This window comes from Rhineura floridana, chromosome 4, assembly GCF_030035675.1.
Source record: "Rhineura floridana isolate rRhiFlo1 chromosome 4, rRhiFlo1.hap2, whole genome shotgun sequence".
Lineage (NCBI taxonomy): Eukaryota > Metazoa > Chordata > Lepidosauria > Squamata > Rhineuridae > Rhineura > Rhineura floridana.
In genome coordinates, this window is record NC_084483.1 from 172533896 (window position 1) to 172561140 (window position 27245).

The 27245-nt window shown below is 41.1% G+C and overlaps 1 protein-coding gene across 1 annotated transcript in view; it reads left to right on the top strand.

Annotated features, from left to right (window-relative positions):
* The first annotated feature begins 1884 nt into the window (after nt 1–1884).
* Nucleotides 1885–27245, top strand: part of LOC133384497 (spermatogenesis-associated protein 7 homolog) — a 102068-nt gene continuing 76707 nt past the window's right edge. Inside the window, exons 1-2 of the mRNA XM_061626443.1 lie at nt 1885–1956; nt 19190–19264. Coding sequence (XP_061482427.1) covers nt 19204–19264 — 61 coding nt within the window. The 5' untranslated portion in view covers nt 1885–1956; nt 19190–19203. The remainder of the gene's footprint in view (nt 1957–19189; nt 19265–27245) is intronic.

The window sequence follows — 27245 nt, forward strand, 5'->3', positions numbered from 1 at the left end:
CTGGCCACTGGAGCTCTCTCAGTGGAACAGGAGTCTACACTTCCCAGAATTCTCTGAGGGAAGCCATGACTGTCTCACGAGAAATCAAAGTCTGGTGTGGGCGTGGCCTCCTGATTAGCCAAGCAGCTGTGAGTCTGGCTTTTAGAACACTGACAGTGAGTTTATTTATTTATTTATTATTTCAATTTATATACCGCCCTTAGCAAAATAGCTCTCAGGGCGGTGAACAAACAAGATAAAATACAATATATCATAATAAAAATACAAAAACATATACAAACAAACAACAAAAAGCACAGCAAAAACAAAATAAATACTACAAAAATTAAAAATACTGATTAAAAGGTTAAAAAAGATTAAGAAGATTAAAATGCCTGGGAGCATAAAAAGGTCTTTACCTGGCACCGAAAAGATGGAAGTGTAGGCACCAGGCGTACCTCTTCGGGGAGGCTGTTCCACAACTCAGGGGCCACCACAGAAAAGTCCCTAGATCTCGTAACCACCCTCCGGGCTTCCCGATGAGTTCTTACTGAGCATGCCTGACACTATCATTCAGTTCAATGCAAAATTTTTTTTTAACTTTTAAACTGAAGAAGATGAAGGTCAGAGTGTGGGACAAGGTCAGTAATAGGATTACAGGTACTCTGTGAACAAGACTGATTTTTAATGAATTTCAACGGATTATGAAAACTCCAACAGAAAAAAGTCCAAAAGGGATCTGGGGTTTTTCTCTCTTTTTAGACTTTGAACTCTCTATTCTCTCTGACCATTTTGTGTATCACCATGACAATGTAGAGGGTTGTTAAGCAAGCATTTCTGAGTTCAGGACCATAAGTTTTATAAGGTTTTATTTTGAAATGAGCTTATGGGAAGCATCAGAATGGGAAGGTGGCATTTTCAATTTAACATTGCAGAATGTGAAAAATCTCCGCTGGCTATAGTATACAGCCACTCTCATGGCTGTATAATTCAGCTTCTAACAAAAGATCCTCAGCCAATCTTTACATTTTAATCAGAAATGCAAATAGTCTTCCACAGAAGTGTTCCAGTCTGAATGGCTAGCCTGAAGTAGTACCTCCATCAAAGAAAAGAAGTCTCAAGCCCCTGCTGGATTATTTCCCCTGTTCTTTGAGTTACTCTGCACTCACCTGTCACAAAGGTGAAATCCTCATTATCACCTCATTCACTTGCCTGAACAAGGAATGTCTGTCAATTACACTTGCACTCAAATAGATGATATTATCCCTCCTGCTCTGAAAAAATGTGCTGGAATTGCATTCCTCCTCCACACAAGCAGAGTGTCTGCTATACCACTGGTGTCAACACCAATGATGCAATCAGCAGCCACTTTTCACAGATGTTGCAATGATACTTTCTTTGACATCTCTGTTTCATGGGAACTTGTAAAAGACAAATATGGCTATACCAGGACCAGAGAATAATCAGATTTCAGGAACCTGTAAGGGGGGGGGGGAGGAATTCTTGGCAAGGTCCAAAAAGGGGGATATGAAGAAACGTGGTACAGATTTATTTATTTCATACACAGTGGTGTTGTGACATAATTTTGTCTAGGATTGGTTTTACTTCCCTTACCATCATCTTTCCCCAAAGGTGAATAATTTCAGAAAGTCGCTATTTCCCCACAAATGCGTTTTTGCGCTTTCTCTCTGGAGAAAACAACCCCACATGTACTCAAAAGGACTTCATAGTAGAAGCCTGCCTGGCCCCAGATGACCCAAGCTGTGTGGTTTCCAGGCAGAATCCTGTTTGCCCTGAACTGTTCATTGCTCCCAGGGTGACAGGTTTGTGGTTCCTGTTGTTATGGGAATAATCACACTTGATCGCTAACACCTTCCTATAGCCTTTGCAGACTTCCTGAGAAAACGCTGAGAAACTAGATTGCCTTCCCTTGCGCCTGGAACCAGACCGTGTTAGCCATTTCAGCAGCTGCAGAGGGTAAGAAAGAATCTGGGCTTGTTCCATTCTTTCCTCCCTATTTCCCTCTTTACTAGAAGTCTGTTCGGTAAGGAATGAGAGGGAGTGAGAATCTTGTTTTTAAAAGCTCTAATTGAAGCAGATGTTCCTTCCCTCTCTGTTCTGTTTCCATTCTTTGGAGTAGCTCATTAAAAGAACAGGAGAACTGAGGAAACCAGAAGCATGGAAAAGTGGGGTTGTTCATCTCACAAAATTCAGAAGGAGAGCCTGGTCTCCCTGCATCCTACACACACCCCTCCCCACAATTTGCATATAGATTCTAGCCTTCCTCACTTGTCTCAATGGTCACCGTTTTCCAGCAATACAACCCTGTTTTCTGGGACTTGGTCTATCCCTGGTAAATCACTGTCTTCAGTAGTACCAGGGTAAGACTTCGGGGCTGAAATCCAGGGCCCCACTCAGCAGAATGGGCAGGAGGGTACTCATCCTCCAATGCAGCTGAGCTAATATACCACATTTTGAAGAAATGCACATTGCCATCTAAACACACACACACATACCAGTAATACCAGGAAGTCAAGTATTAAGTCAACCTAACTGCACTGACTGTATTTCAGAGAGATTTGGGAAATGCCTTTAAACAGTGAATTGCTAGAATTGCTGTTCTTCAGACTTGGATTTCCTTCCCCTGGATTACTATAATAAATCTCTGAGTGGGGGCAAAGTGGGGGAGGAGTACATGTTGACTCTAGTATGCATATGATATAAACCTTCTACATACAAGGCAGAGGTATCAGCAAGCTTGGGGGAAGCCCAAGGTTCGCATAAGCCACCCCTAAAATATCAACTGATTTATGACATTTGCATGTCACCCTATAAAATCCTCTGGGCAGCAGAAAAAAATGTAAGTGAAGGTAGAGAAACCCAACATAGATTTAAGACATTTTGTTGTTATGTGCCTTCAAGTCGACTACGACTTATGGCGACCCTATGAATTAGCGACCTCCAAGAGCATCTGTCCTGAACCACACTGTTCAGATCTTGTAAATTCAGGTCTGTGGCTTCCTTTATGAAATCAATCAATCTCTTGTTTGGCCTTCCTCTTTTTCTACTCCCTCCTGTTTTTCCCAGCATTATTATCTTTTCTAATGAATCATGTCTTCTCATTATGTGTCCAAAGTATGATAACCTCAGTTTCATCATTTTAGCTTCTGGTGATAGTTCTGGTTTAATTTGTTCTAACACCCAATTATTTGTCTTTTTTGCAGTCCATGGTATCCGCAAAGCTCTTCTCCAACACCACATTTCAAATGAGTTGATTTTTCTCTTATCTGCTTTTTTCACTGTCCAACTTTCACATCCATACATAGAGATCAGGAATACCATGGTCTGAATGATCCTGACTTTAGTGTTCAGTGATACATCTTTGCATTTGAGGACCTTTTCTAGTTCTCTCACAGCTGCACTCCCCAGCCCTAGCCTTCTTCTGATTTCTTGACTATTGTCTCCATTGTGGTTAATGACTGTGCCGAGGTATTGATAATCCTTGACAAGTTCAATGTCCTCATTGTCAACTGTAAAGTTGCATAAATCTTCTGCTGTCATTACTTTAGTCTTTTTGATGTTCAGCTGTAGTCCTGCTTTTGTGCTTTCCTCTTTAACTTTCATCAGCATTTGTTTCAAATCATTACTGGTTTCTGCTAGTAGTATGGTATCGTCTGCATATCTTAAATTATTGAGATTTCTCCCTCCAATTTTCACACCTCCTTCATCTTGGTCCAGTCTCGCTTTCCGTATGATATGTTCTGCAGGTAGATTAAACAAATAGGGTGATAAAATACACCCCTGTCTCACACCCTTTCCGATGGGAAACCAATCAGTTTCTCCATATTCTGTCCTTACAGTACCCTCTTGTCCAGAGTATAGGTTGCGCATCAGGACAATCAGATGCTGTGGCACCCCCATTTTTTTTAAAGCATTCCATAGTTTTTCATGATCTACACAGGCAAAGACTTTGCTGTAATCTATAAAGCACAGGGTGATTTTCTTCTGAGATTCCTTGGTCCGTTCCATTATCCAACATATGTTTGCAATCTGATCTCTGGTGCCTCTTCCCTTTCTAAATCCAGCTTGGACGTCTGACATTTCTCACTCCATATATGGTAAGAGCCTTTGTTGTAGAATCTTGAGCATTACTTTACTTGCATGGGATATTAAAGCAATAGTTCGATAATTACTGCATTCCCTGGGATCCCCTTTCTTTGGAATCTGGATGTATATGGAACACTTCCAGTCTGTGGGCCATTGTTTAGTTTTCCATATTTCTTGACAGATTTTTTTCAAAATTTGGACAGATTCAGTCTCAGTAGCTTGTAGCAGCTCTATTGGTATGCCGTCTGTTCCTGGTGATTTGTTTCTTCCAAGTATTTTAAGAGCAGCTTTCACCCCACATTCTAAAATTTCTGGTTCTTCATCATACGGTTCCTCCGTGAATGAATATGTCATCCTGGCATCTCTTTTATATGGTTCTTCAGTGTATTGCTTCCATCTTCCTTTTATTTCATCTCAGTCAGTGAGTGTGTTCTCCTGTTGATTATTCAACATCCCTACCGTTGGTTTAAATTTCCCTTTCATTTCTCTAATCTTTTGGAACAGGGCTCTTGTTCTACCCTTTTTGTTTTCTATTTCTATACAGTAACTATTGTAATAGTTCTCTTTGTCCCTACGTACTAGTCGCTGTATTGTTGCATTTAGGGTTCTGACTGTGTTTCTATCTCCTTTTGCTTTTGCTTTCCTTCTCTCTTTAACCATTTGAAGAGTTTCTTCAGTCATCCGCTGAGGTCTTTCTCTCTTTTTAACTAGAGCTATTGTCTTTTTGCATTCTTCCCTGATAAAGTCTCTGACTTCATTCCATAGTTCTTCTGGTTCTCTGTCAACTAAGTTTAAATCCTCAAACCTGTTCCTTATTTGATCTTTATATGCTTCTGGGATGTTATTTAAATTGTATTTTGGCATTATGATTGCTTTGTTCTTCTTCTTTAGCTTTACTCTGATTTTTGATACAACCAGTTCTGATTTTCGATACGCCCGCAGTCTGCTCCTGGTCTTGTTTTCACAGAAAGTATGGAACTTCTCCATCTTCCGCTACCAATTATATAATCAATTTGATTCCTATATTGACCATTTGCTGATGGCCATGTGTACATTTGACTTTTCGGTTGTTCAAAAAATGTGTTCGCGAGAAACAAATTATTGGCTTCACAGAATGCAGTAAGTCTTTCTCCTGCTTCATTTCTGTCTCCTAAGCCCCATTTCCCCACAATTCCTAATTCTTCTCTGTTCCCTACTTTTGCATTCTAATCCCCCATGATTATCAGCACATCTTGTTTTGGCGTGTGATACATTTCCTCCTGTACTTCTGCATAAAATCTCTCCAATTCCTCTTCTTCTGCGTTTTCCGTTGGAGCATAGACTTGGATGATGGTTATGTTGATAGGTTTCCCGTTTAATCTCATTGATATCTCACTCAGACCTTGCCTTGTAGCTCCTAATTGCTCTCGCTTCATCACTTCTCCCTATTAAAACCCCATTTCTTCTTAATTTCTCATTTCCTGCATAAATATTTTGTAGTTGCCTGATTGAAAATGTCCCATTCCCGTCCATTTTAGTTCGTTCACACCAAGTATTGTAATGTTGATGCGTTCCATTTCTTGCTTGACAATTTCTAACTTTCCCTGGTTCATGCTTCTCACATTCCATCTTTCTATTGTGTGCGTCGTATAACTCCAGACTCTCCTTTTGCATCTGTGCACATCAGCCTCTGGGCTTCCTTTCGGCTTTGACCCAGCTGCGTCATTAGTCACAGCCCTACTCATACTTGTCCTTTGTTCTTCCCCAGTAGCTCAGTGAGTGCCTTCTAACCTGGGGGTCTCATCTTCCAGCACTATCTCATGTTGCATTTTGGATACTCTGTTCATAGGGTTTTCGTGATAAGAGATATTCAGAGGTGGTTTACCATTGCCTTCCTCTGAGTTTGGATGCATCTTAGTCTGGTGTTTCAGCTTTGACCATTCCACCTTGGGTGCCCCTGCTAGGAGTCTAGCTTCCTGGTGGCATTGCTCTTAGCTTCTTCAGCACTCTCAAACTCCCTCACCATGTTAAGGTGTGCATCCTAGAGGGGGTAAGACATTCTAACCAACTAATTTCATGCGTTTTAGTTGAGTAATCTACTGATTCAATTCACATCAATCTGGCTAACCCAAACTTTCCAAAAGCAAAAACCATATTTTATATTTAGAGCATGCACACATCTTAGATGGGGCTTTCCACCTGTGTGAAAGAGAAAGGAGAATGCCTCTTTTAAGAGAGTGTCTTCCTTCTGCACTTTTTTGTAAGCACATGTATTAGAAAACATTTAGAAAACTTGCCTAATAAATTTACTTCTGTTTTTTTAGTAAATTAGTTTTAGTAAATTTTTAGTTTTTAAAATCTGTTATTCTAACAATTTAACCAACCACACATCCCTGTAAATGCATATGCCTGGATATAAAATATCAGTCCACTGCTTCCCTCCTTGTTGCTCGCCACTGAGAAGCAAATGTTATCCAGTGTGCATGAGTTGCAACTATTTTATGGTAAATCCAGCCAGATATGTTATGGAATTTATCACTCTGTTAAACAGTTCTTAAGGTAAAAAAATTAAACTGTTAATGGTCATTTTACAAACATACCCCGTTTCAGATGCCACTACAGAACAGGCTGTGCAGAGTGAATGAATACAACATAACAGTACACAGAGAAGAACCTTCTGTGATGTGCGATCGTGGAAGAAGGAGTGTGTAGGCAGTGATTCTTGGTGAAAGAATAGAAGTATTGTATGTGCTTAAGAGTGTTCCAATTTTCATCTGTGCAATGTTGGAGAATATGCTAAAGAGCTCAGAGAGAACTGAACATAGGATTATCACACAGTCTGTCATCCAAGTACTGAGCTTCAGAGATGGAATTATATCTGACACTGTTCTCTGGGCCCAGTCTCTCACTCCAGGGTTAAGAACTGTTGTGAACCACTCTGCTATTTTTAATGCATTTGCAGTATAGAAATATTTTTATGAATAAATAAGAACATAAAAAGAGTCCTGCTTGGGTCATAGATGGACCAAAGGCCCATCTAGTCCAGCACTCTGTTATTAAGATGGCCAACCAGATAACTATGGGAAGCCTGCGACCAAGTCCTGTGTGCACCAGCCCTCTCCCCATTTGTGAATCCCGGCAACTCCTATTCAGAGGCATCCTGTCTCCAACTCTAGATGATATACATAGCCATCATGGCTAGTAGCCTCCATGAATTTGTCTAATCACCTTTTAAAGCCATTCACACTGGTGACCATCACTATATCATGTGGGAGTAAATTCCGTGGTATATCCTTTTGTCTGTCCTGAATCTTCCAAAATTCAGCTTCATTGGATGATCCTGGGTTATAGTATTATGAGAGAAATAAACCTTTCTTTCATCCACCTTTCCCACACCATGCATAGTTTTATAGACCTCTATCACTGGCTGCCTTTTAGCTACTGGGCTAAGTTCAAGGTGCTGGTTTTGGTGTCACTAAGCTTCATGGCTTAGTGGGAATTTGAACCCTGGCCTCCCATGTCCTAGTCCAACACTCTTAATTGTTATGCCTCACTGGCAGAATAACATAATGTTGTTACGCCTGACTAGCAGAATAGAGTAATAGACTTTTCCAATTAGCAGACACAGGGAAATGTAGCAACTATGTTTCCATGAGCTATTTTGCCTACCTGTTGATAAAAATGGCCCAGAATTATTTGGAACATTTGCATTTCTGATGGCCAAACCTGCTGCCAAGGCAGGACATTGTGTAATTAGTAGTACTGAATGCCTAGCAATATTAACATATAGCAAGCACAACAATCTAGTGGGCAAGATCCAAAACAACTAAAAAAAAATGGGATACAAGTTCTCTGTTGTCTAGTTATTGAACCAGAATCACAGGAAGAGTTACTTCTGTTCTCTCCTCCTCTACAACCATTTCCTTTGTGACTTCTGTCTGACTTCAGTTGCTACACACACACAGAGGCCGTTATCTTTGCAGAAATCAGACTCGGTTTGCCTGCTGCTGGGAAGCATTGAGGCTCAGATGCAATTGGCTATATCTAGAGATACAGCAGACCTTTAGACAACAATCCCTGCGACTGGCCACACCAGCACAACAGCTGTGATTTAGAATCTTATGGGCAGTCTATTTGCGACAGGCCTTGACATGCAGGGGCTTTATTGAGCATCAGCCCATAGGGCAATAGAATGCCTGTGTCTCATTGCTTAATAAAATGAAAGGAGCTCCACAGCCCTTCATTAAACAGCACTCACTGCAGATGTTTATGTGCCCAAGGCTCATTAACACAATATTGGAATGGCAGTGCTGCAATTAAAATCTTCACCCTCATGTACTGAAACCTGTGGTAGTAGTGATGGTGGGGAAACAATTAGTGGAAACCTCAGGTGTTAATAGTGGAGAAAAGTGAATACTGCTGATCCATGAAGCTAATCTTTGCTGGTTTCCTTGTTGACCAGACAGCTGAGAGGTGTCATCAGGCACTTCAGGTGCCTACCCAGCCTCCTCTCCCCCAAGAAAGCCACCCACACTTTCCCTCCCCCACTCCCAATTCCCTGAAATTGCTCAAATGTCTGTACCAACACAATATAAAATTTGGATGGTTTGCATTATTATGCTTTGAGGTTGGCACAAGATACCCACTTTAATTATATTAAAGGGGAACATTGTGTTCCCAGTTCTGCAAATAATTTTGTGCCAGTCTGTGAAAGCGGCAAGTATCTAAGTTTGCCACCTTCGGACCCACAGACGGCTCCATTTTTTCAAGAGTAATTTCTGCAGAACATCTCATTGCACAACTCCCCGCCATGTGGCAATCCGAGGGGAGGGTGTCACCATGTGTAACTCCATTTATTTATATGTCACCTTTCCTCCAAGGAGCTCACAGTGGCGTACAGATATGATTCTCCCCCATTCCAGTTTTATCCTGATAACAACCCTGTGAGGTAGGTTAGGCTGAAAGACAGGGACTGATCCAAGGTCACCCAGTGAGCTTCATAGCCAAGTGGGGAACCCTCATCTCCCAGGACACAGTCTGACACTCTAACCACTACCCCACACTAGCTCTTTTTTTTCAAATGTGGAGTTAACACAAGAATTTCCCTCCAGCGGTTGTGGGGGAGGGCTTCAGGCCTAGACAGACAACATATGTTTTGCTATGTCTTTCTTTTTTCTTTTTGCTGTTCCCATTCATGTCAATATGTCACTGATGGAACAAACTGTTTGACAATAGCAGTGTGGTGTTTGTTCCAGGGTTGAATGCTGTATTATCATTGGTTCTTGTTTTTATCAATTGTGTTTGTATGATGTTTTATGGTTTTAAATTTATATTGATTAAATATCATATGTTAGAAGCTGCCTTGAGAGGGTTTGCCCTTGAAAGGTGGCCAATAAATAGATAAATGCATGTGGCATTATATCAAAGACCTCCATACCTGCAATATGCATGGAGGTAAAAGCTCCCACTGGAGCAAATGGGAATCCCCCCCATACAAATTCAGGTGTAAGGGCTCTAAACTGGTCCTGCAATAGGAGGCAAAGGGCTAAAACCCTCCTATCCCCTTTCGCCAGGGTCTTAATCCAGTTCAGGTGTCTACATTGGCAGTTTCTGCCAGAAAAATCCTGCACTCATCGGCACATGATGTGATTAATGTCACGTGTTGTCTGACCCGAAGATGAAATGTTTTGCCCACGCAATGGTCATATACAGCAATAGCTCTTAAATAGAAATCATCTCCAGGACAGAAAACACAGAAATTCAGTGGTTAAAAAAACCCATGAAAAATAAAAGTCGTAGCTTCAGATTAGGGTAATATACATGTCAAAAAGCAATGAGATGCAAACTTCAGAAATCATCTTTTACTGTCCATCACAGAAATAGCACCTGTGTATTGCCTCTAGGGAAAACAGAAGAAACCATATGATCTGCATATTTAAGAAAGGACATACTGAACAAACATGACAGCTGGAAGTGTGAAAATATAACATGTGTATATTTTCTTTTTAGTGTTTAAATATGCTTTTTTTCTTAGCTATGGGGATGTTTAACTGAGGGATGTTTTTTCCACTTAATCTATGTGCTGCTAATGGTAGCAGAATAGCTACCTGGCTTTGATTAATTGCTGGTCTATTTTTAAGCTACGATCAGTCTATTAATCGGTTAATCAACTCAATTCACCAATAAGTGTTTGTAGCTTTTAAAGTAGCAAATGCATCCAAGTACCAGTCAACCTTGAATCACAACGTGAGGTTTGACTGAGAATGTATAGACATATCTATTTAGAAAGAGAATAGATAACTGAAGGGAAACAGCTGTGTGCAGCAGTAACACTACTGCCTGTTACTTTCCAGAAAGGTCAGGCAAAAGTAGTAATATCTGGCAGAGAAATGTAGAAGCATGCAAGGTTTCCATAAGGCTAATAGTGCTAGCAGATGGATTAACACCATGAACAAGTTCTGAAAAGCATGGAAACTGTTGGCTTTTCCATTAGTGCTGGGCCAAAGTTCTTACTTGAGAACATTCAGCTGAATTTTGAAAGGGTTTACATACAAAAAGGGGGTGGGCATAGGGATGGTGGAGAAATCCTACGTAATATGAACTTTTCAAACCAATATGTGACTCACAGCCATCCTTTGAAATCTGCATTTTTTAAAAAATCCTCATGAAAATTCATCAGCAGTTTAGTGCAATATTCTCCTAATATACACATTTCTATTTTTCCTTTCCCCCCTAATTTACACATTTTTGAAACGCAACTTTCCCTAATATAAGCATTTTGTGTTTTTTTAAACTAATGTATGCATTGTTATATACACTTTACCCTAAGTGGAACATTCTGGAGAGATTTCAGGGCATTCTGAGGCACCCTGAATCAAAGCAGGGATCTCCACAGCACTTTGTGGCACCTCAGTGATTCAGCCATCAAAAAAACATTGCAGATGAGCATCTGCTAAAATCAAAGCTAAGCAGAATGCCAGGGTATGTGGAATGGGGAGGGAGAGCTCCTCTGTGACTGAGAAGTCTAGCTTAAAATCAGAAGGAATTATTTTACCAGGACTCTCCAATTCCAGCGTTGTGGGGAAGAGATGTTGAAATAAATGAAATTTACCTTTGCTCTCCAGTTTCTTGCTGTTTGCTAGTGTTATCTCTCAGGAGCAGTAACATTATAAGAGTTCTGGTGGAGTTGGAGACTTTTCTTTTGCTTGTGTGTTCCTATATATTGGGCCAGGTTCCTGGTAACCCAGTCCCCATTTAATCACTCTTTCTTACCAATTCTTATGGTCCTTTTTCATTTATTCCCTTTGATTTAATCTTGTGTTTGCTTTAAGTGTTAGTTATTGTTATGAGCTATAGTCAGCGTTATCTCCCCCCTTTCCCTAAGAACAGTTTACATCTGAGATTATTATTATTGCTTTAATAAGTACTAGCCTGTTTGATCTTTGTCAACTGATTTAAAGAAGCATTTCACAGTTGTGGTCTTTCTTGACACTTCTGCAGAGGAACACAAACTATAGGAAGCCAGCGTAATTACACCGGGGCAAACTATGCAATTTAGCAAAACTACACTGGGGTAAATTAAGACAGCATAATTACGCCACGGCATAATTGCACTATTCCAAACTCATTCAGGATCAGGGCTACTGTTGGCTGATCCAACCTGAGCCTGGCAGAAGGAAAACTAGCTTTTAAAAGAGAGTTTGACTTGCACCACCCTTGCTCCCTAAGCCAGTCTGTCTCTCTGTCTCTCTCTCTCTCTCTCTGTGAGAGAGAGATGCACTGATGTTACAGGACTGTAGTGTATTATTGGTTGCAATGTGTACAAGCACTCAGTTGTAAGCAGCACACTGTATATATTTTCATTTATTTGTATTATACAGTCACCCCCCAACCTGTCTTATATTGTGTCTATTCATGAGACACATATGTGGTGCTGGCAGTGAACCACATGGTCCCCCAGGGTCAGAGGTGGCTGTGGCAACAAATCCTGATTTCACATATACGCTGATGGGATCTGAACTGGAGGTGACTGGGGTCTTAGTAGATACTCACTGAAGATGGAAATCCAGCTTGCAGCAGCTATGAAAAAGGCAAATTACTTATTCTGGCTCATTAGGAAAATAAAACTGCTTATATCGTCACACTGTTATAGAAATCTATAGAGCAACCACACTTAGAATACCGAGTACAGGTCTGGTCATCTCACTTGAAAAAAAGGATATTGCAAAGCTGGAAAAGGTTCAGAAATAGGCAAGCAAAATGATCAAGGGGGTGGAGCAACTCCCCTATGAACAACATTTTCAGTTTAGAGAAAAGGCGAGTAAGAGGGAACACGATAACTGTGCAGAGTGAGGAGAAAGTGGACAGGGCAATGTTTTTTCTCCCTCTCATAACACTAGAACCTGGGACCATTCCATGAAGCTGAACACTGAAAGATTCAGGATACGATCAATCCCAAGCATTTCCAGTTAGGGTTGAGAAGGATTCCTGCCTGAAACTCCAGAAAGCTGCTGCAGACAGTGTTGACAGTACTAAGCTAGATGGACCATTGGTCTGCCTCAGTATAAGGTAGTTTCCAAAACTTCCTCAGAGAGATTCACCTAGTGCCCGCTCTGATATCTTTCCAATACCTTTTTATTTTCCCAGGATTTTTAAACTCTTGGTTGCCAGGCCCTGCCTCCAAGAGGTCTTCTGTATCTTTAAGAGTTGTGCAGGGGGAAGGGAGAATTCCACCTTGTGATTTTTCCCATTATAGTGTTGCAAGAACACCTGCACTTGACTGACTTTCTCTTCTCCTAAAGAGAAAGGATCAGTCTCAGGCCCTGAGCCTGGCAACCCTAGTAGGTACTTAGCTGTTTTGCTCAAGATCAAATTCTATGTTGTTTTGAGAGCATATCCTGATTTGAACTGAAATCAGACAGGATAAATATTTTTAGTTTATCTTATGGCTGTAAAGCCAAATGCTTAGCCCCTCCCCCAAGCATAAGACTTCGGAATTTCAAAGAGATCATGAACACAGCTGGCTGCGGGGAAATGAAGAGTTTATTAAAGCAGGAATTACAAACAGCTACCCTTTGCAAGTAATAAAGCACTAAACTGAAGCTAATGGCAAATGGATCTCTGCTGTCCCCCTCCTGTGTCTTTAGTTGCTCTTACATTTACCCTGCAGTTGGAAGCCTTTAAACAGCTGCAGTGTGGATTCTTGCTGGAAACTTTACTTGAAGTTGTCCTGCCCAGAGCCTGAGACACGAGAGGGAGGTGAGGCTTGATTTAATTCTCTTTTTATTAGAGTGATGGTTACACCCAAAGCAGCACGCTTCATCAACCTGTCTCCTCTTGCTCACTACTTTCCCTAGCTAAGCTACTTAAGTGGTCTCTGCAGCATGTGGGTAGAGTTGAATTGGCACTGAAGCCTGGGCGGGCACCTGGTTAAGAAGGGAAGATCTTCACCTGTAAATGACGGCTCCTCCGAAGTTCCACCCTCTCAAGGTCCCTTTTCTCACAACGTCTCATGCGGGGTAAGGGGGGCGAGCCTCCAACGGCCCATCTGATAGCGGGACTTCCCTAGATGATGGCTTGACTTCAGAGAGCTGGAAGCTGGTTGGTGAGGAAGCGTTTGAAGTGCCAGGCGGGGATTCCAGTGGGGGCATGGTTGACTCACATGAGGGGTTGCTTCCCAACAACTCAGGTGGGGGCTCGCAGGCGGAGCGGGAACTGCCTCGATGGAGGGACTGGCTGAGGAAGTCTGCTGGCTGACTGTGCTCCCCCCTCCTTCAACGCTCCCAGGGACCTCGTCCTCATCTGACTCCTCCCTGTGCTAACTCCTCTTGTGCCTCAGGCGCAACAGAAGCTGTAGCTTGGTCTTCTTGGTGATGGTATCTTGCTGGTATCTTGGGGCTTTGTTAGCCCCCTGAAGGCTTAATCTCCCTGATCTAGGAGTCCTGTATTTATCGTTCAAAGACCCCCTGGGAGGGGGCAGCTTACACCTATTAGACCACTATCTGCCCATCATTCAGGTAGCTGGTTCCCCTCAGGTGATGTCTCCTGATCCTGTCCTTGTGATATCTTGGGCTTGAGAATGCAGCTGCATTCTCAAGGTTGCTTACTTGTTATGATTATCAGGCAACTTGTTTACTTTAGCCAAGTGAGAACACTCATAAGCCAATTAGTTTATCATCTCTTCAAGCTTGGGAAAACTATAAACAAACCCACCTGACAGAGCAAAAGCGTGGGACAAACTGCATTGTTTTGGTTACTGGGCAAAACCTCCCCAGACCCTGTGTTGTTTTGAGCACAGAGGCATAGGGAAACTTCCCAAATGCTGTGACTCTGTCAGGGAGCCTGCATTTTGAGCTTCCCAGACTCCCAGACTCCAATTCTAAGCAGTAACAGAGTACAAAAGCAATTAGCACCCCCATAAATCAGGGGTTTAGGGGCAATAATTAGGGGACAGAGGCCATTTATGTGTTATTTCTACTCTCCTTGATGTACATCTAGATTTCTTGCGGTGATTGGCAATACAATGGTGGAGGTATTGGAAACATGGAATAGTTTCCACTGCTTGATTCCACTGCTTGATTCCTTCTTCATTTTTGTATGTTTTTCATTTGCTTCTTTTTTATATATCTTGAGAGTAAGATGTGAATGCCTTTATTATTTTGGTATCATACTGCTCCATTAGTATTAGTATTAGTATTAGTATTAGTATTAGTATTAGTATTAGTATTAGTATTAGTATTAGTATTAGTATTAGTATTAGTATTAGACTCCAGCAAAGTAAATTGTATATACTTTAACTTTCCATTAATACATCTACTGTCTGTTTTCATTTGTGTTCCATTTTTTTGTGGATGTTACATGCCTGTTCCTGGGAAAGCATTTTTACTTTTGTCTCTAAGCAGAAGAGGCATGAGGGTTCACATGCAACTGCCCCATTTAAACATATCTACAAGAACCAGGCACTGGATGAGAAGGTAACAACAACAACAAAGACCTCACTTCTCATTGTACTTCAGGAAGATTAACCAGATGTTTCCATAGATGGAACCAGTTCTAAGGGAACCATAACACAACTTAGGATACTTATCATGTACAGTAGATGTCAAGCCTGTTCTTACAGAATATCTTTCAAAAGTACAAGATCTTCTGTTCTTGATAAGTATCAGAACTTTCTTTATGATCCTGCCAGAACTGGTGCCATCCCAATTTTACACCACATTTCCTCTACTATGGTTTCATAATTGTTAATTAAAAGAACGAAACCATATTAGCTGCAATGTGGCTGAGACTTATTTTAGAGGATTTCCCAGCCATTATTTCCTTGTTCCTCACAATGCATGTAAACATTATATCAATGATAGCCAATATTTTTGGCAACCCTACTGCATCAAGTCTAAAAATAAGAAAGTGTCACCGGAGAGTTTTATCCTACATACACAGTCTTCCTGCAACTTTGCTTCTAGCTCATTAAGGCTGCAATCCAATCCATTAAGGTTGCAGTCTATGTCTACTCAGAAGAAAGCTCCATTGGGTGCAATGTACTGGACTGCAGCCAAAGCCTAGTTGGCCAAAGAGTTGCCAACTCTTTTTTTACCAGCTTGTGTGCCCTTAACAGCAGCAAGCTGTAGATATTAGAAGTTGATGGTGCTTAAGTCTGTATCATGCAAAGTTTCACCTGCTGATTGCTATGGATAAGGTTGTCTAAGGCACAAATATTGCCCAGGCTGTGACTGCCCCCCCATCAGTTGTCCACCCTATGTGCCATATGTTCATCAACTTGATCACATCTGCATTAAATGAATGCTTTAGGCAGCTGGCTATATTGCCAGTTGTTATTTTTCAACAGTGAGAAATAAAAATAGAATATTAAATTACAAATTGGAGAATAGTTAAGTATGCATCTAAAACATGCTCAGGGAGGAAAGCCATTTTTGGACATAAAGCACCAGCTTAAAACTTTTCTGGCAGGGATCTTTGGACAGCCCTGCAGCAGGTTTCTCCTTTGCAAGAGGTGGGGAACCTGTGGCCTTCCAGATGTTGTTGGACTCCAGCTCCCATCAGCCACAACCAGCATCACCAATAGTTAAAGATAGTGGGACAACACCCAACAACAAGAAACACTGTTTCCCCAAGGTTGTCCTAGGCCTTAGTAAGGAGCTAGAGTTTGGAGGTTGGCTATTAACCATGATGGATATGTTCTTATCTCCACTGTCAGAGGCAGTATGCTTCTGAATACCAGTGTGCTCCTCCTTCTTGAGTGCTCCTTCTGCTTCCCATAGGCATCTAGCTGACCACTGTGAAAATAGAATGCTGGACTAGATAGGCCGTTGGCTTGATCCAGCAAGATTTTGTTTTTATTTAAGGAGACAGTGCACATTGAATTCAGGCCCTAACTAAGTGTTACCTTAATGACATGATTAACAATCACATTTTTAAAAAACACCGTATGGGTACAGTGGTAGGGTGGCCGTGTGTCTTATTTTACAGAAGGCAGCTCTCTATATTGAAGGGCTGTCCAAAGACAATCCTGTATTTGAAAGTATTATCTTCTTGAGGGTTGTCCAGTTGAAATCTGGTAGAAAGGTAAGGAGCCATAAAAAGAGAGAGAGGACCTTGAAGTTGCCCATCAACAGTTGCAGCATCTGTTCAGCAGACTGAGCAAGCACGCAAGCAACCTGGTGTCCCTCCTCCCCCATGGTGAGATTATAGCAAGTATTTCTAAATGTATGCCTATACACATACATTACCATATAGTGTCCTCTTTTGTCCTTTTTTTCTTTTTGGCAATGCATAACTGGCCATTCTAGATGGGAGCAGTTGCATTGGTTGTTGTTATTATTTACTGTATTTCATTGGTTAGCCGCCTTATAACAGATGATCTCTAGGTGACTTGCAACAGCTTTAAAAATATATAATTTAAAACAGCTTTAAAAACATGCAATATAAAACAAATTAAAAATACAATATAAAAATTTAAAATACAAATAATTTAAAAAAACTAAGAGGCCTGAGTAAAAAGGAAGGTCTTTAACTGGCCCTTAAAGATGAATATAGAAGGCACCAGGTGTGCCCCCCTGTGGAGAGTATTCCACAGCTGGGGAGCCACCACTGAAAAGACCCATTTTCATGTTGCCACCTTCTGAGCCCCCTGTGGAGGGGGCACACAAAGAAGGGCATCTGATGATCAACACAGGGTCCAGGTCAGTTTGTAGTAGTTCCATGATGAGAGGTTTAAGTCGTTCCTTCCAGCCATGATGTCTGTAAAAATTGCCATCACCACTACCCTTAAATGTGGCCATTCTCCCATTGGCCACCAATGTCTAGTCATGTCATTAACATAAAATGTAGCTTGGCCCTCGTGCCTGAATGCAACACCCTGAGGGTCTTTTATTAGAGGATGTAAGAACTGATGGAATCTAAGCATATAGTTAAAGTTCAGAAGGGGAAAAAATGAAAAGACATATGAATTTGAACAAATGGTTAGAGGCCTCTCTAACATTCCATGGCTGTATTTTCAATCAAGCCACTTGCTTGCTTCACAATTTATTAATGTGGTTGGAGGTAAAATTTTAGAGCCCTGGCAGGGAGCTAATTAAATGTCTTGAGTCCCCATGGTAGCATCTTCTCTCTCTCTTTTCCTGTTTTCAATCTTACCTTACTGAGGGCAATAGCTCATTGAACTCTTCAGTTGCAGCTTTGACAGAGTAAATTCCAAACGAGGAGTTTAAGATACAGCAGAACCAAATGCATAACAGCGGCCCTCTCATTTCCCCCAGACTCTTTTGAGGGGGAAATATATGACAGTCTTCATGGATTTATACATGAACAGATCCTCCAGGAAATAGCACTTAGAGCTTGGAAGATTACTTTTAAAAAGTAATGAGTTAGTTACATGGCCTCCAAAAAGTAGTAATTACCGTTACAGTTATAATTGCTCTGAAAGTAACTGATTAGTTTACTTTTACTCAAAAGTAACTGCTACAATTACATTTTAGTTACTTTTAAAAACAAATTGCCTACAAGATGCTGGCCTTGGCTGCTGCACATCTAAGTAGCCTAAAAGAACATTAAAAATAAACACACACACAGAGAGGGTAGTAGTATATATATTTTTATCCATAAGATTAACAGAATGGCATAACAGAATCTCACATCCCCTCACCCCACCCCCAGCAATGATGATACCCCAACACACATATTTTTTTGTATATATATATTGCCTCCAGCTCTTTTCTCCTTCCACTCCTGTCAATTCTAAACAATTGTTTTCTCCACCCCGTCTCACTCTCCACCTCCTTGTTACCTCCTAAGCACCCATAGATCATGAAGGAAGAACAAGGCTGCAGAGAAGCCCAATTTGAAGCACATGGTTTTTATTCACAAATCAGAGGCACAGAAGACTTCCTCTGCTCCCCCCCCAAGTAATGCGGAAAAGTAATGCTGGAAACATTACAATTACTCCTCAAAAGAAAAGAAGTTACTACTCGTTCTATTACCAGCAAAATGTAATGAATTACCCACTCGTTACTCAAAAAAGTAATAAATTACAAGTAATTTGTTACTTGTAACTGGTTACTTCTAAGCTCTGCACTTAGTAAGAAATATAACTTCTCAAACACAGCTTATCTCTCTGTAATCCTGAACCTGATAATCCTGAAAGGGGCCTGTAGCACCCTGAAGCAATGCAACCATTCCGAATGCCAACTAATCATAACCTCGACCTGCACTTGTGTCTTCTGAAAACTGCCTTGGAATCTGATTTGTGAATGATGTATTTTAGTATCATGCCAAAAGCCCTTAACAGTGATACACACATCCCAGTCTCCAAGGGGTAAGAGGTTTCAGGAGTGCCAACACAAACCTTGGTTCTGGTTTCCTTGGAAAGAAGACCACTGGAGATTGCTGGTGTTTTCTGTGATATAAGATAGAGTGTGTGTGTGTGTGTGTAGGAAGGCTCACAGCATGAACTCCAACAGATCCTTTATCCTGAAAGGCAAATTAAGCAAAGAAATAAAAAACTGGGCAGTCCTGCTTTCTTGAATAATATCCACTGTACGACCACAAACTATCAAAATAGTTGTTCTCACTATTTCTCACTAATACCCATTTTTGTTTCTCCTCAAAGGTGCCCAGATAGCCATGATTTCTAAGTATTCCTCGATGGGGCCTTTCACAGGTCACATGAGTATCAAAAGCAGCCGTAAGTATTAAATCATTTTTAGCAAAACAAGTGTTATCCATAGTGTCATTTAAAGTTAAACAACAACAACAAGTGAAACTTGTGCAAGACATACAGGCATGTTGTTACGTCTTTGTCTAACAAACCCCTGATGATCTTTTTAGCCCAAATGTTTCCATTCAAATTCCTTTGCTTAAAACAACTTTACTACAATTTGGGTTTGTTTCCTTTAAAGTTGAATATTTTTTTCCTTGTTGCTGTAGCCTTTATTGTATAACTGAAAGGTAGGCAAGTAATGATACTGTTCCTTGCAGACAGGCAAGGAAGAGTTTGGGGAAGCTTTAGATAGGAGGACAGGATGCTTACAAATCAGACCATTGGTCCATCTACTCAGTACAGGCATACCCCGCTTTAACGTTCGCAATGGGACCGGAGAGTATACTTTAAGCGAAAATAAACTTTAAGTGAAGCAATTGTCTTCACTTGTACTGCATGCAATCACCACTAGATGGCAGTGGCGTCATGCCAATAAAGTGTACGTTATTGCGAAGTGCACGAACGTTAAGCGGGGTATGGGGACGTATGGAGCATGTACATTATAGCGAGGTGACGTTAAGTGAAGCGATGTTAAGCAGGGTATGCCTGTATTGTCTACACTTACTGTCAGCAGCATTCCAGAGTTTCAGACCAGGACTCTTTCCCAGACTTACCTGCCAGGCATTGAACCTGAGATCTTCTGCATGCAAAGCAAATGCTCTATCACTGAGCCATGACCCTTTAAAATGGAGGCTTGGATCCTAAATTGTTTCTTCATTTCATGTAAGGGGAAACAATATCCACCAACTCCCCTCTCCCCCTGCAGCCCTATGTGCCATATCCCACTCCATTTCCAAGGGTCCTTGGACAGCTCAGTGAAAGTTTGGACTAAAACTCAGAGTGGATTCCACTGCCCCACTGACATGGAGTCACCAGCTTCCACTGCTTCTGGTTCTGAGCTTAATTCAAGCTGCTGTGAAGACACAGAGATCTTCATTACGCATTCCACTACAAATATATATATATATATTATGCCCATTCACTGGCAATTTAAATGTCACTAGTTACATGATGTAGCAATCTGTTAACTCTTTCATCACTTCCCCATTCAATCCAGGCTGACCTAAGACACTTAAAGGGAAATGGCACCATGAGTGCAGCTAAAATCCCACTCTCCGGTGTATTTCAGCTCATATTTTGGCTCATCAGCCAAATGGTGCAGGCATGCTTTATTGCTGTGCTTCTTGTGCGTCAGTCAAACACTATTATTGTTTCTTTCAGATTTATGGCAGGAAATTTATAACTTCAGATATGATTTATTCAATATATTATATGCTGAGGGAATCTATTTCCATGTAGTCTGCTGGTACAGGGTAAATTAGTAATTACAAAGCTCAAGTTGTAACAGTATAGTAGGATTAGAATATCGCTGCTGAGATAACTATTGATACTTTTTACCAGCGCTCGTTTATCACTGTGCTCCCTAAATCTGATTACACCAGTACAGTTCATTTGAAAGAGAGAGAGAGAAATAATTATACTTGTTGCCAGACTATGGCTAAATTGAGCATTTACATTCATTAAAACAACAGCAACACACAGTCAATCCCCAACCTCAAGGTCTGCAGGTGCAAGAGTGGAGATAGGCCATCTTTCTACAATCTGGAAAGCTACTGCCTTTCAGGGTTGACAGTAAGATGATCATGAAACTGTTTAAATCCATCAGATTTCAAGGATGGGCCATCCTAAGGGGCCTCCCCACTCCAGCAGAGATAAGGAGTGCCAGTGATCTGCCCACGGCAAGCGAAGCACTTCAGGTTGCCTCAGTTTCAGATCTTGATCATTCTCTCCACCACACAAACTGTGATCGTTTTGTTAGTTTTGAAAATTAGATTTCCAAACCATGCTGCAAAGTGGTAAAAGTGGACTAGTGCTCCTAATATCACATGTCTTGGCCACTATCGCCAAGGTGGGTGAGCAGTGCCCCTTCTGAATATGGTTCCAATTATTCTTACCCTCTTGCCCTGGGAAAAAAAGTTACAAGCCAGATTCAGGAGGAGGCAGTGGAGGCTGGACCATTAGAGAGAAAGGGGCATTGCTCTACTAACCTCTGTCTACCCTCAGCTCACCCCCACCTGCCTGATTCTTACATGTTACCAGTTCCAGGGATGGTACTGCCTGTCAACTTCCTCATCCTTAGTCTTAGCGTTGCTCTTCTAGAACTCAGGAGGGAGTGGGGGGGGGGAAACTAAAATTGGTTGTCTCTGCCTGCCATTGGCTCTGGTTCCACCCACTGTTGTCTCCCAGCCAACCCCAATGTCCACCAACCACCCATGGGAGTCAGGAAAGCAGAGAAGGAGTTTGGTCTCACTTCCATCCCACTTCTGAGTTTGAAAATAAATGTTTCTTCCTGGTAGTCTGTTTTGTGTCAGGGTAGGAAGAAGAAACAGATGCAGCAATAGAATAGAGGCTGGACTGTGGCAAAGGAGGAGAAGGAAGGCTGGAAGAGGACTAGAACTCTCCTTCCCCTTCCCTTTACTGGTATCGCTTTTACAAAAGCAGTAGAAGCACCCACCTCTGTTTCTTTCTAATATAAATATTACTCTTCTGATAAGAGCCTAATTTGAAGAAGAAAAAAGGCCTGAACAGATTTCATGTTTAAATGTAATTGCAGGTTTCTTTTCATTGACAGGATGTGAGGCCATAGATGCTATATCCCTGCTATCTATGCAACCCAGTCCTATGCATGCTTACTTAGAAACAGTGGGGACTGCGGCTCCGATGTTAATAGGGCAGTGAATTCACACTAGGTTTTAGTCCGAACTTTAAAGGAGCTGTCCAAAGTGCTGAGCCGATTTGGGGAATATGTTTCAGAACTTTGGACAGTTCCTTGAAAGTTTGGACTCAAACCTGGAGCAGATTCACTGCCCCACTGATATTGGAGCCATCTGTTTCGGGCTGGTGTCCCATCTTGTCCAGCATTCTGTCCTCACAGTGGCCAAGCAGGTTCCTCTTCTGGGAAACTAAGCACAATAGCACTCTCCTCTCCTGCAGTTTCCAGCAACATTAGATTGGGGCTGACCCAGGCATATTATTATCTAGGCAAAGGACAGGATAGCATCCCCCACCCCATCAATTCAAAGCTTATTGGACTGGCAGTTGAATCTTACTTCAACAATGGTAATGGATAGCATCCATCACAGCTGAGGGCAGCAGGGTATCTTAGGAAAGTTGGGCAGGCCATGGGGCAAAACACAGCTCCAGCCTCCAACACCTTGCCGTCATCACTCACCCCCAGCATCTGCCACCTAAGGCAGCTGTCTCACTCTGTCAAATGACAGGGATGGCCTTATGAATGAAAGAGACTTCTCATAGTAAAAAAATTAGCAAGCACTGCATGCTTTTTGGTTCAGAGGAACTTGGTGTACATATCTCTACAATCTTCTTCAAGTAACAGGCCGCTTCTAATACCTCCCAAATGTTAATTTAAATTTGAAGAGTTTTTCACGCATGTTAAAAATGCTGATCACCAGGTGCTGGTGACCAAATGAAAGGATGACCATCACTTGCATACTTGGCTTATGAACGTCCACAGGCATCTGGCCAATCAATGCTGAAAGCAGAATGCTAGACCAGCTCTAACAGAGTCTGTTTCAGCAAGGCAATGTTTACGTACTTAATGCCAGAAAGGAAAAGTATGCCTCCAAAGTTTTTGCCATTTATTGTATGATACATTATTCTGATTTATGGAAACTTTCACTGTGAGGTCCCATTTCTAAATACACTTAAGAACAGTTCATGCAGACTTCAGGTTGATGCATGAGAAAGTCTTGAGTTTCTGTGCTGTTCCCACCAGATATAAAACCTTTAACTTGAACTCAATCCGGTGCATATAAATTATGGTTGACAGGTCTCCAGTTTTTGCCCAGAGGCTCCAGTTTCTGGTGATCCTCTCCATGTCTCCAGGTGAGTCACCCCAATCTATTAGCTTTCATTTAAAATAAAAAATAAAAATCAAGTTTCTAGGTGGTCTGATTCAAGAGATATACACCAAAATGTCAGTCGCCATACCCCCAGCAACTTCTGTTAGTACCGGCTGCTCTAATCCTTTCCCTTTCATGTTTTTAGCCAATAAGTGAAGTCAGGGTTATAATTGACAAGGGATTTGTTGACATCCAGGCAATAGCTAAACCCCATTTCAAATTTCCTTTTCCTGCTTTTCTGCATATCAGGAACTCAGTAAATTTATGGTTTTCAACAGCATCAAGAGTACTTTCTCTGTGCAGAAGATCTGAATACTTTGGGACTTGCTAGTGAGTAAACATGCATAGGATTGCACTAAAACAGAAGATCACAGCAGATCTTGGTAGGCATGCACAGTAAACAATTTGAGTTATGATTATAATAAAACTGTATGTGCAGGGTTTTTTAATTACTTGCAAAGAATAGCATGTTATATATTTTATCTTTCAAATAGTTTTCGAATAGAAATTTTAAAAAGTGTACATGTTGCAGCTTATGATGCCATTGCAGTGTGTTATAAGGAATCAAACAAGTTTAAATTTTCCTCGACTGTTGAAGAGGGCCATTTATTTGTCTTATTCTTAACCTGTTTTGAAAACCTTCCCAGTATGAAACTTTAATCCTATACTCACTTTTCTGGGAGTAAAGCTGAAATGCTAATCCCAAATACCTGGGAGGAAACCCCACTGAATTCAGTAGGACTTACTTTCGAGTAGACATGTTTGGGATTGTGCTGTAAATAAATGGGATTTTTGAATGAACATAGCAAAGAATTGTGTTCAAAATCTTTTTCTCCCCCTCAAATCCTATTTTTTAAGCAATTAGGCAGGGCTTACTTATGTGTCGCTGCTTTTCTTTGGTAGGAAACCAATACTGATTTTAAAAAAATAAGTTCTGCAATGACCAACTGGTTTTGACAATAAATTATTATATGGGATGTATGTATTTTTATATCTCCAGTGTGTGTGCATATAGAATATTTCCAATAACTCCATGAGGTAGGGTTGGAAAGCCAGGCAGTTCACAACAAGAAATAAATCAATTTACAATCCAATAACATAAAAATAAGTATAAACAGTTGCAAAACAACTTAAAGTGGCATGATTCTGAATTTTGGTTTGAATGAGTGAAGTTCCTTATTACTGAATTGCAATCTTTGCATGCTTTGGGTAAGCCCCGCTGAATACATTGGGATTTGCTTCTGAGTAAACATACAAAAGATTGCACTAGAAATATCTTTACAGGTTGTGTAAATAATAAACATCTTTGATAGTCATGTGTAATGGGAAGATCCAGATAATGGCTTAAAATATGCATATAATGTGCTGAAATCCTTTACACATGCATAGATTTGCTTAGAAGATGCTGTAGTGGGATAAGCTGGTCCGTCTCTTGCTCTGGTCCTTAGTATAAACACCAGACAGCAGCCCAGGAGTAAAACTACAAAAACATGTTTATTCAAAAAGAAAGAGCACTCACACACATCTGATGCCAGAGGGGTGGGTCGACCACGACAGACAGTTACATGCTTATATAAAAATTTCTTCATACTATATCTCAAAATGTTTCTGATTTAATACTATGGTTGTACAGTATTATTTCCTCTACATTTTAAGTGTGCCCTTTTTTCTTGGGGTGGTGACAGCCTCCCATCAGTTGTTTTCACCCTAAGGAGCAGATGAGGCTGAGACATGGAGCATAGCTCATGGTCACTCAGTAAACTTTGTAGCTTATTTCCATTTTAAAATTTAATTAAAATGATTTATATGCAGGCAAAGTTCCACATAATACATTTAAAGCATATCCAACTCGCATTTAAAGTGCATGACTTCCCCCAAAGAATCCTGGGAAGCATAGTTTCCCTCTCACAGTTATAGTTCCCACCATCCTTAACAGACTACAGTTCCTATGATTCTGTGCTGGATTCATGTGCTTCAAATGTATGTTGAATGTGCTTTAAATGCATAATGTGGGTCTGCCCTAGTATGCTGTGCATTCATTAGTGAATTGAAAAGAACAATTTTAAAAGATACTTTAACAGGGGAAGGGCTGTAGCTGAGTGGTAGGGCACATGCTTTGCATGCAAAGGTCCAATATTCAATCTCTGGAAAAGAGTATTGCCTGGAATCCTGGAGAACCAATGCTAGTCCATGTCATCAGTACTGAGCTAGATAGTACCAAATGGCCTGAGTCAGTAAAATGCATATTCGTTTGTTCCTAAAAGAGGAAACATTTATATATTGCTTTATTGTAAAAAAACAAACCTCAAAGCAGTTTAAAGAAAGAAAAATATAAAATAATTGGCAAAAATAGTTAAAAACAGGTATTTAAAAACATTCAAAATAATAAAACCTACAATGAGTTCAAAACAGATAAAAAGCATAATAGCTTTTAAATGCCTGGGTATGCATGCCTAAACAAAAACTGTTGTTAGCAGGTGCCAAAAAGAGTACAATGAAGGCACCTGCCTAATGTCAATCGGCAGGGAATTCCAAGGCGTAGGCGCTGCCACATTAAAGGATTGATTTCTTACAAGAGCAGAACAAGTTCTATGTGGTACCCATTGCATGGAAAGCACACCTTGAACTTAGCCTGGTAGCAAATCGACAACCAGTGCAGATGTCGGAGCAGAGGTATTATGTGCTGACAGGGACTCACTCATGTCAGCAATCGTGCTGCAGCATTCTGCGCTAACTGCAGCTCCCAGGTCAGGTTGTGCTGCATGGGGATTTCTGTGACCTTGGCTGACAGGTTTTTTTAGTTTTGGGTTTGGGTTAGGAACCCTGACTGGTTGTGGGAGCTGAGTTCTGCCTTACTCATAGGAATCTTGTTGTGGTTGGTATGGTATTGCATTTAGGAAAGCATCACTGTCTCTTGTTTTTGTTTTTCTGTTTGCATTTCATTTACCTCACTCCCTTACATCCATAGAAGCAACAACAGTGGTTCCGTGCGCTCAGCTCAGCCCCTTAAACCCGTTGATGATGCACCTTGTTCATTGCATGATGGTTTGTTTCTTGCCCAATAATGGTAAAAAAGAATTCACATACTGGGAAGTGTGGCTTCAATTGCTGTTGTTCCCAAGCTACTGCCTGTGCAGGTAGACCAAACGATGAGTGTTTTCTTTCTGACAATTGTTACTCACTGGAATTGTGCTGATTTCAAAGTTAGTCTATAGGAGTCAATAGGGTGGGCAGGAAAGGTTAGAGAATCTTCTTAGCTCTTACTCATTTCTCAAACCTCTCTCTGCAGTGAAGGGTCGAGTCTATAAAAAAGTTTGGAGCAGCCATATTAAAAGGCATAGGCAGGGCATTCCAGGCAGGGGGGTTGCCAACCCTGCTTGGATACAAATATCTTTGCGGAATCAAGCCTTACCAACAGCACAATCCTAAGTATATCTACTCAGAAGTAAGTTCTATTGAATTCTATGGGACTTAGTTCCTTAGAAAGTGTGTTTAGAATTGCAGCCTTCAGGGCATCCATCTTTACTCCTGAATGCTCCCATCTAACATCTCTACAACACTAGGCTCCCTTCTTCTTACAATGGCCTTCAGGTAACTGGCTTGAAGGCACTTAAACCCTTCTTGCCAGAAGCAAGTAGGCTAGACAATTTTCCCTGTCCGGGCTCCCTAAGCAGGTGAGAAGAAATGATCCCATCACTTCAGCTGGACCTGGCAACACCCTCATTTAGCTAAGATTTCTATCTTAATTTCCAGTCAGAGAATTTTGTTTGTTTGAGTGGTATGCTCCAAGCAACTGTGGTTGATGCTTAATGTATCATGCTTAATGACATCACCAGGGCCTGCCACTATGTCATTACTAGGGCCCACCTCCATGACTTCACTAGAGTTAGTGCCTGCCCCTGAAATCTCAGGGTTTGGGATGCTTCTGACCTGGCAACCGTAATATAAATACCTATGGAAGTTGGCTCCATGTGCAGGATCAT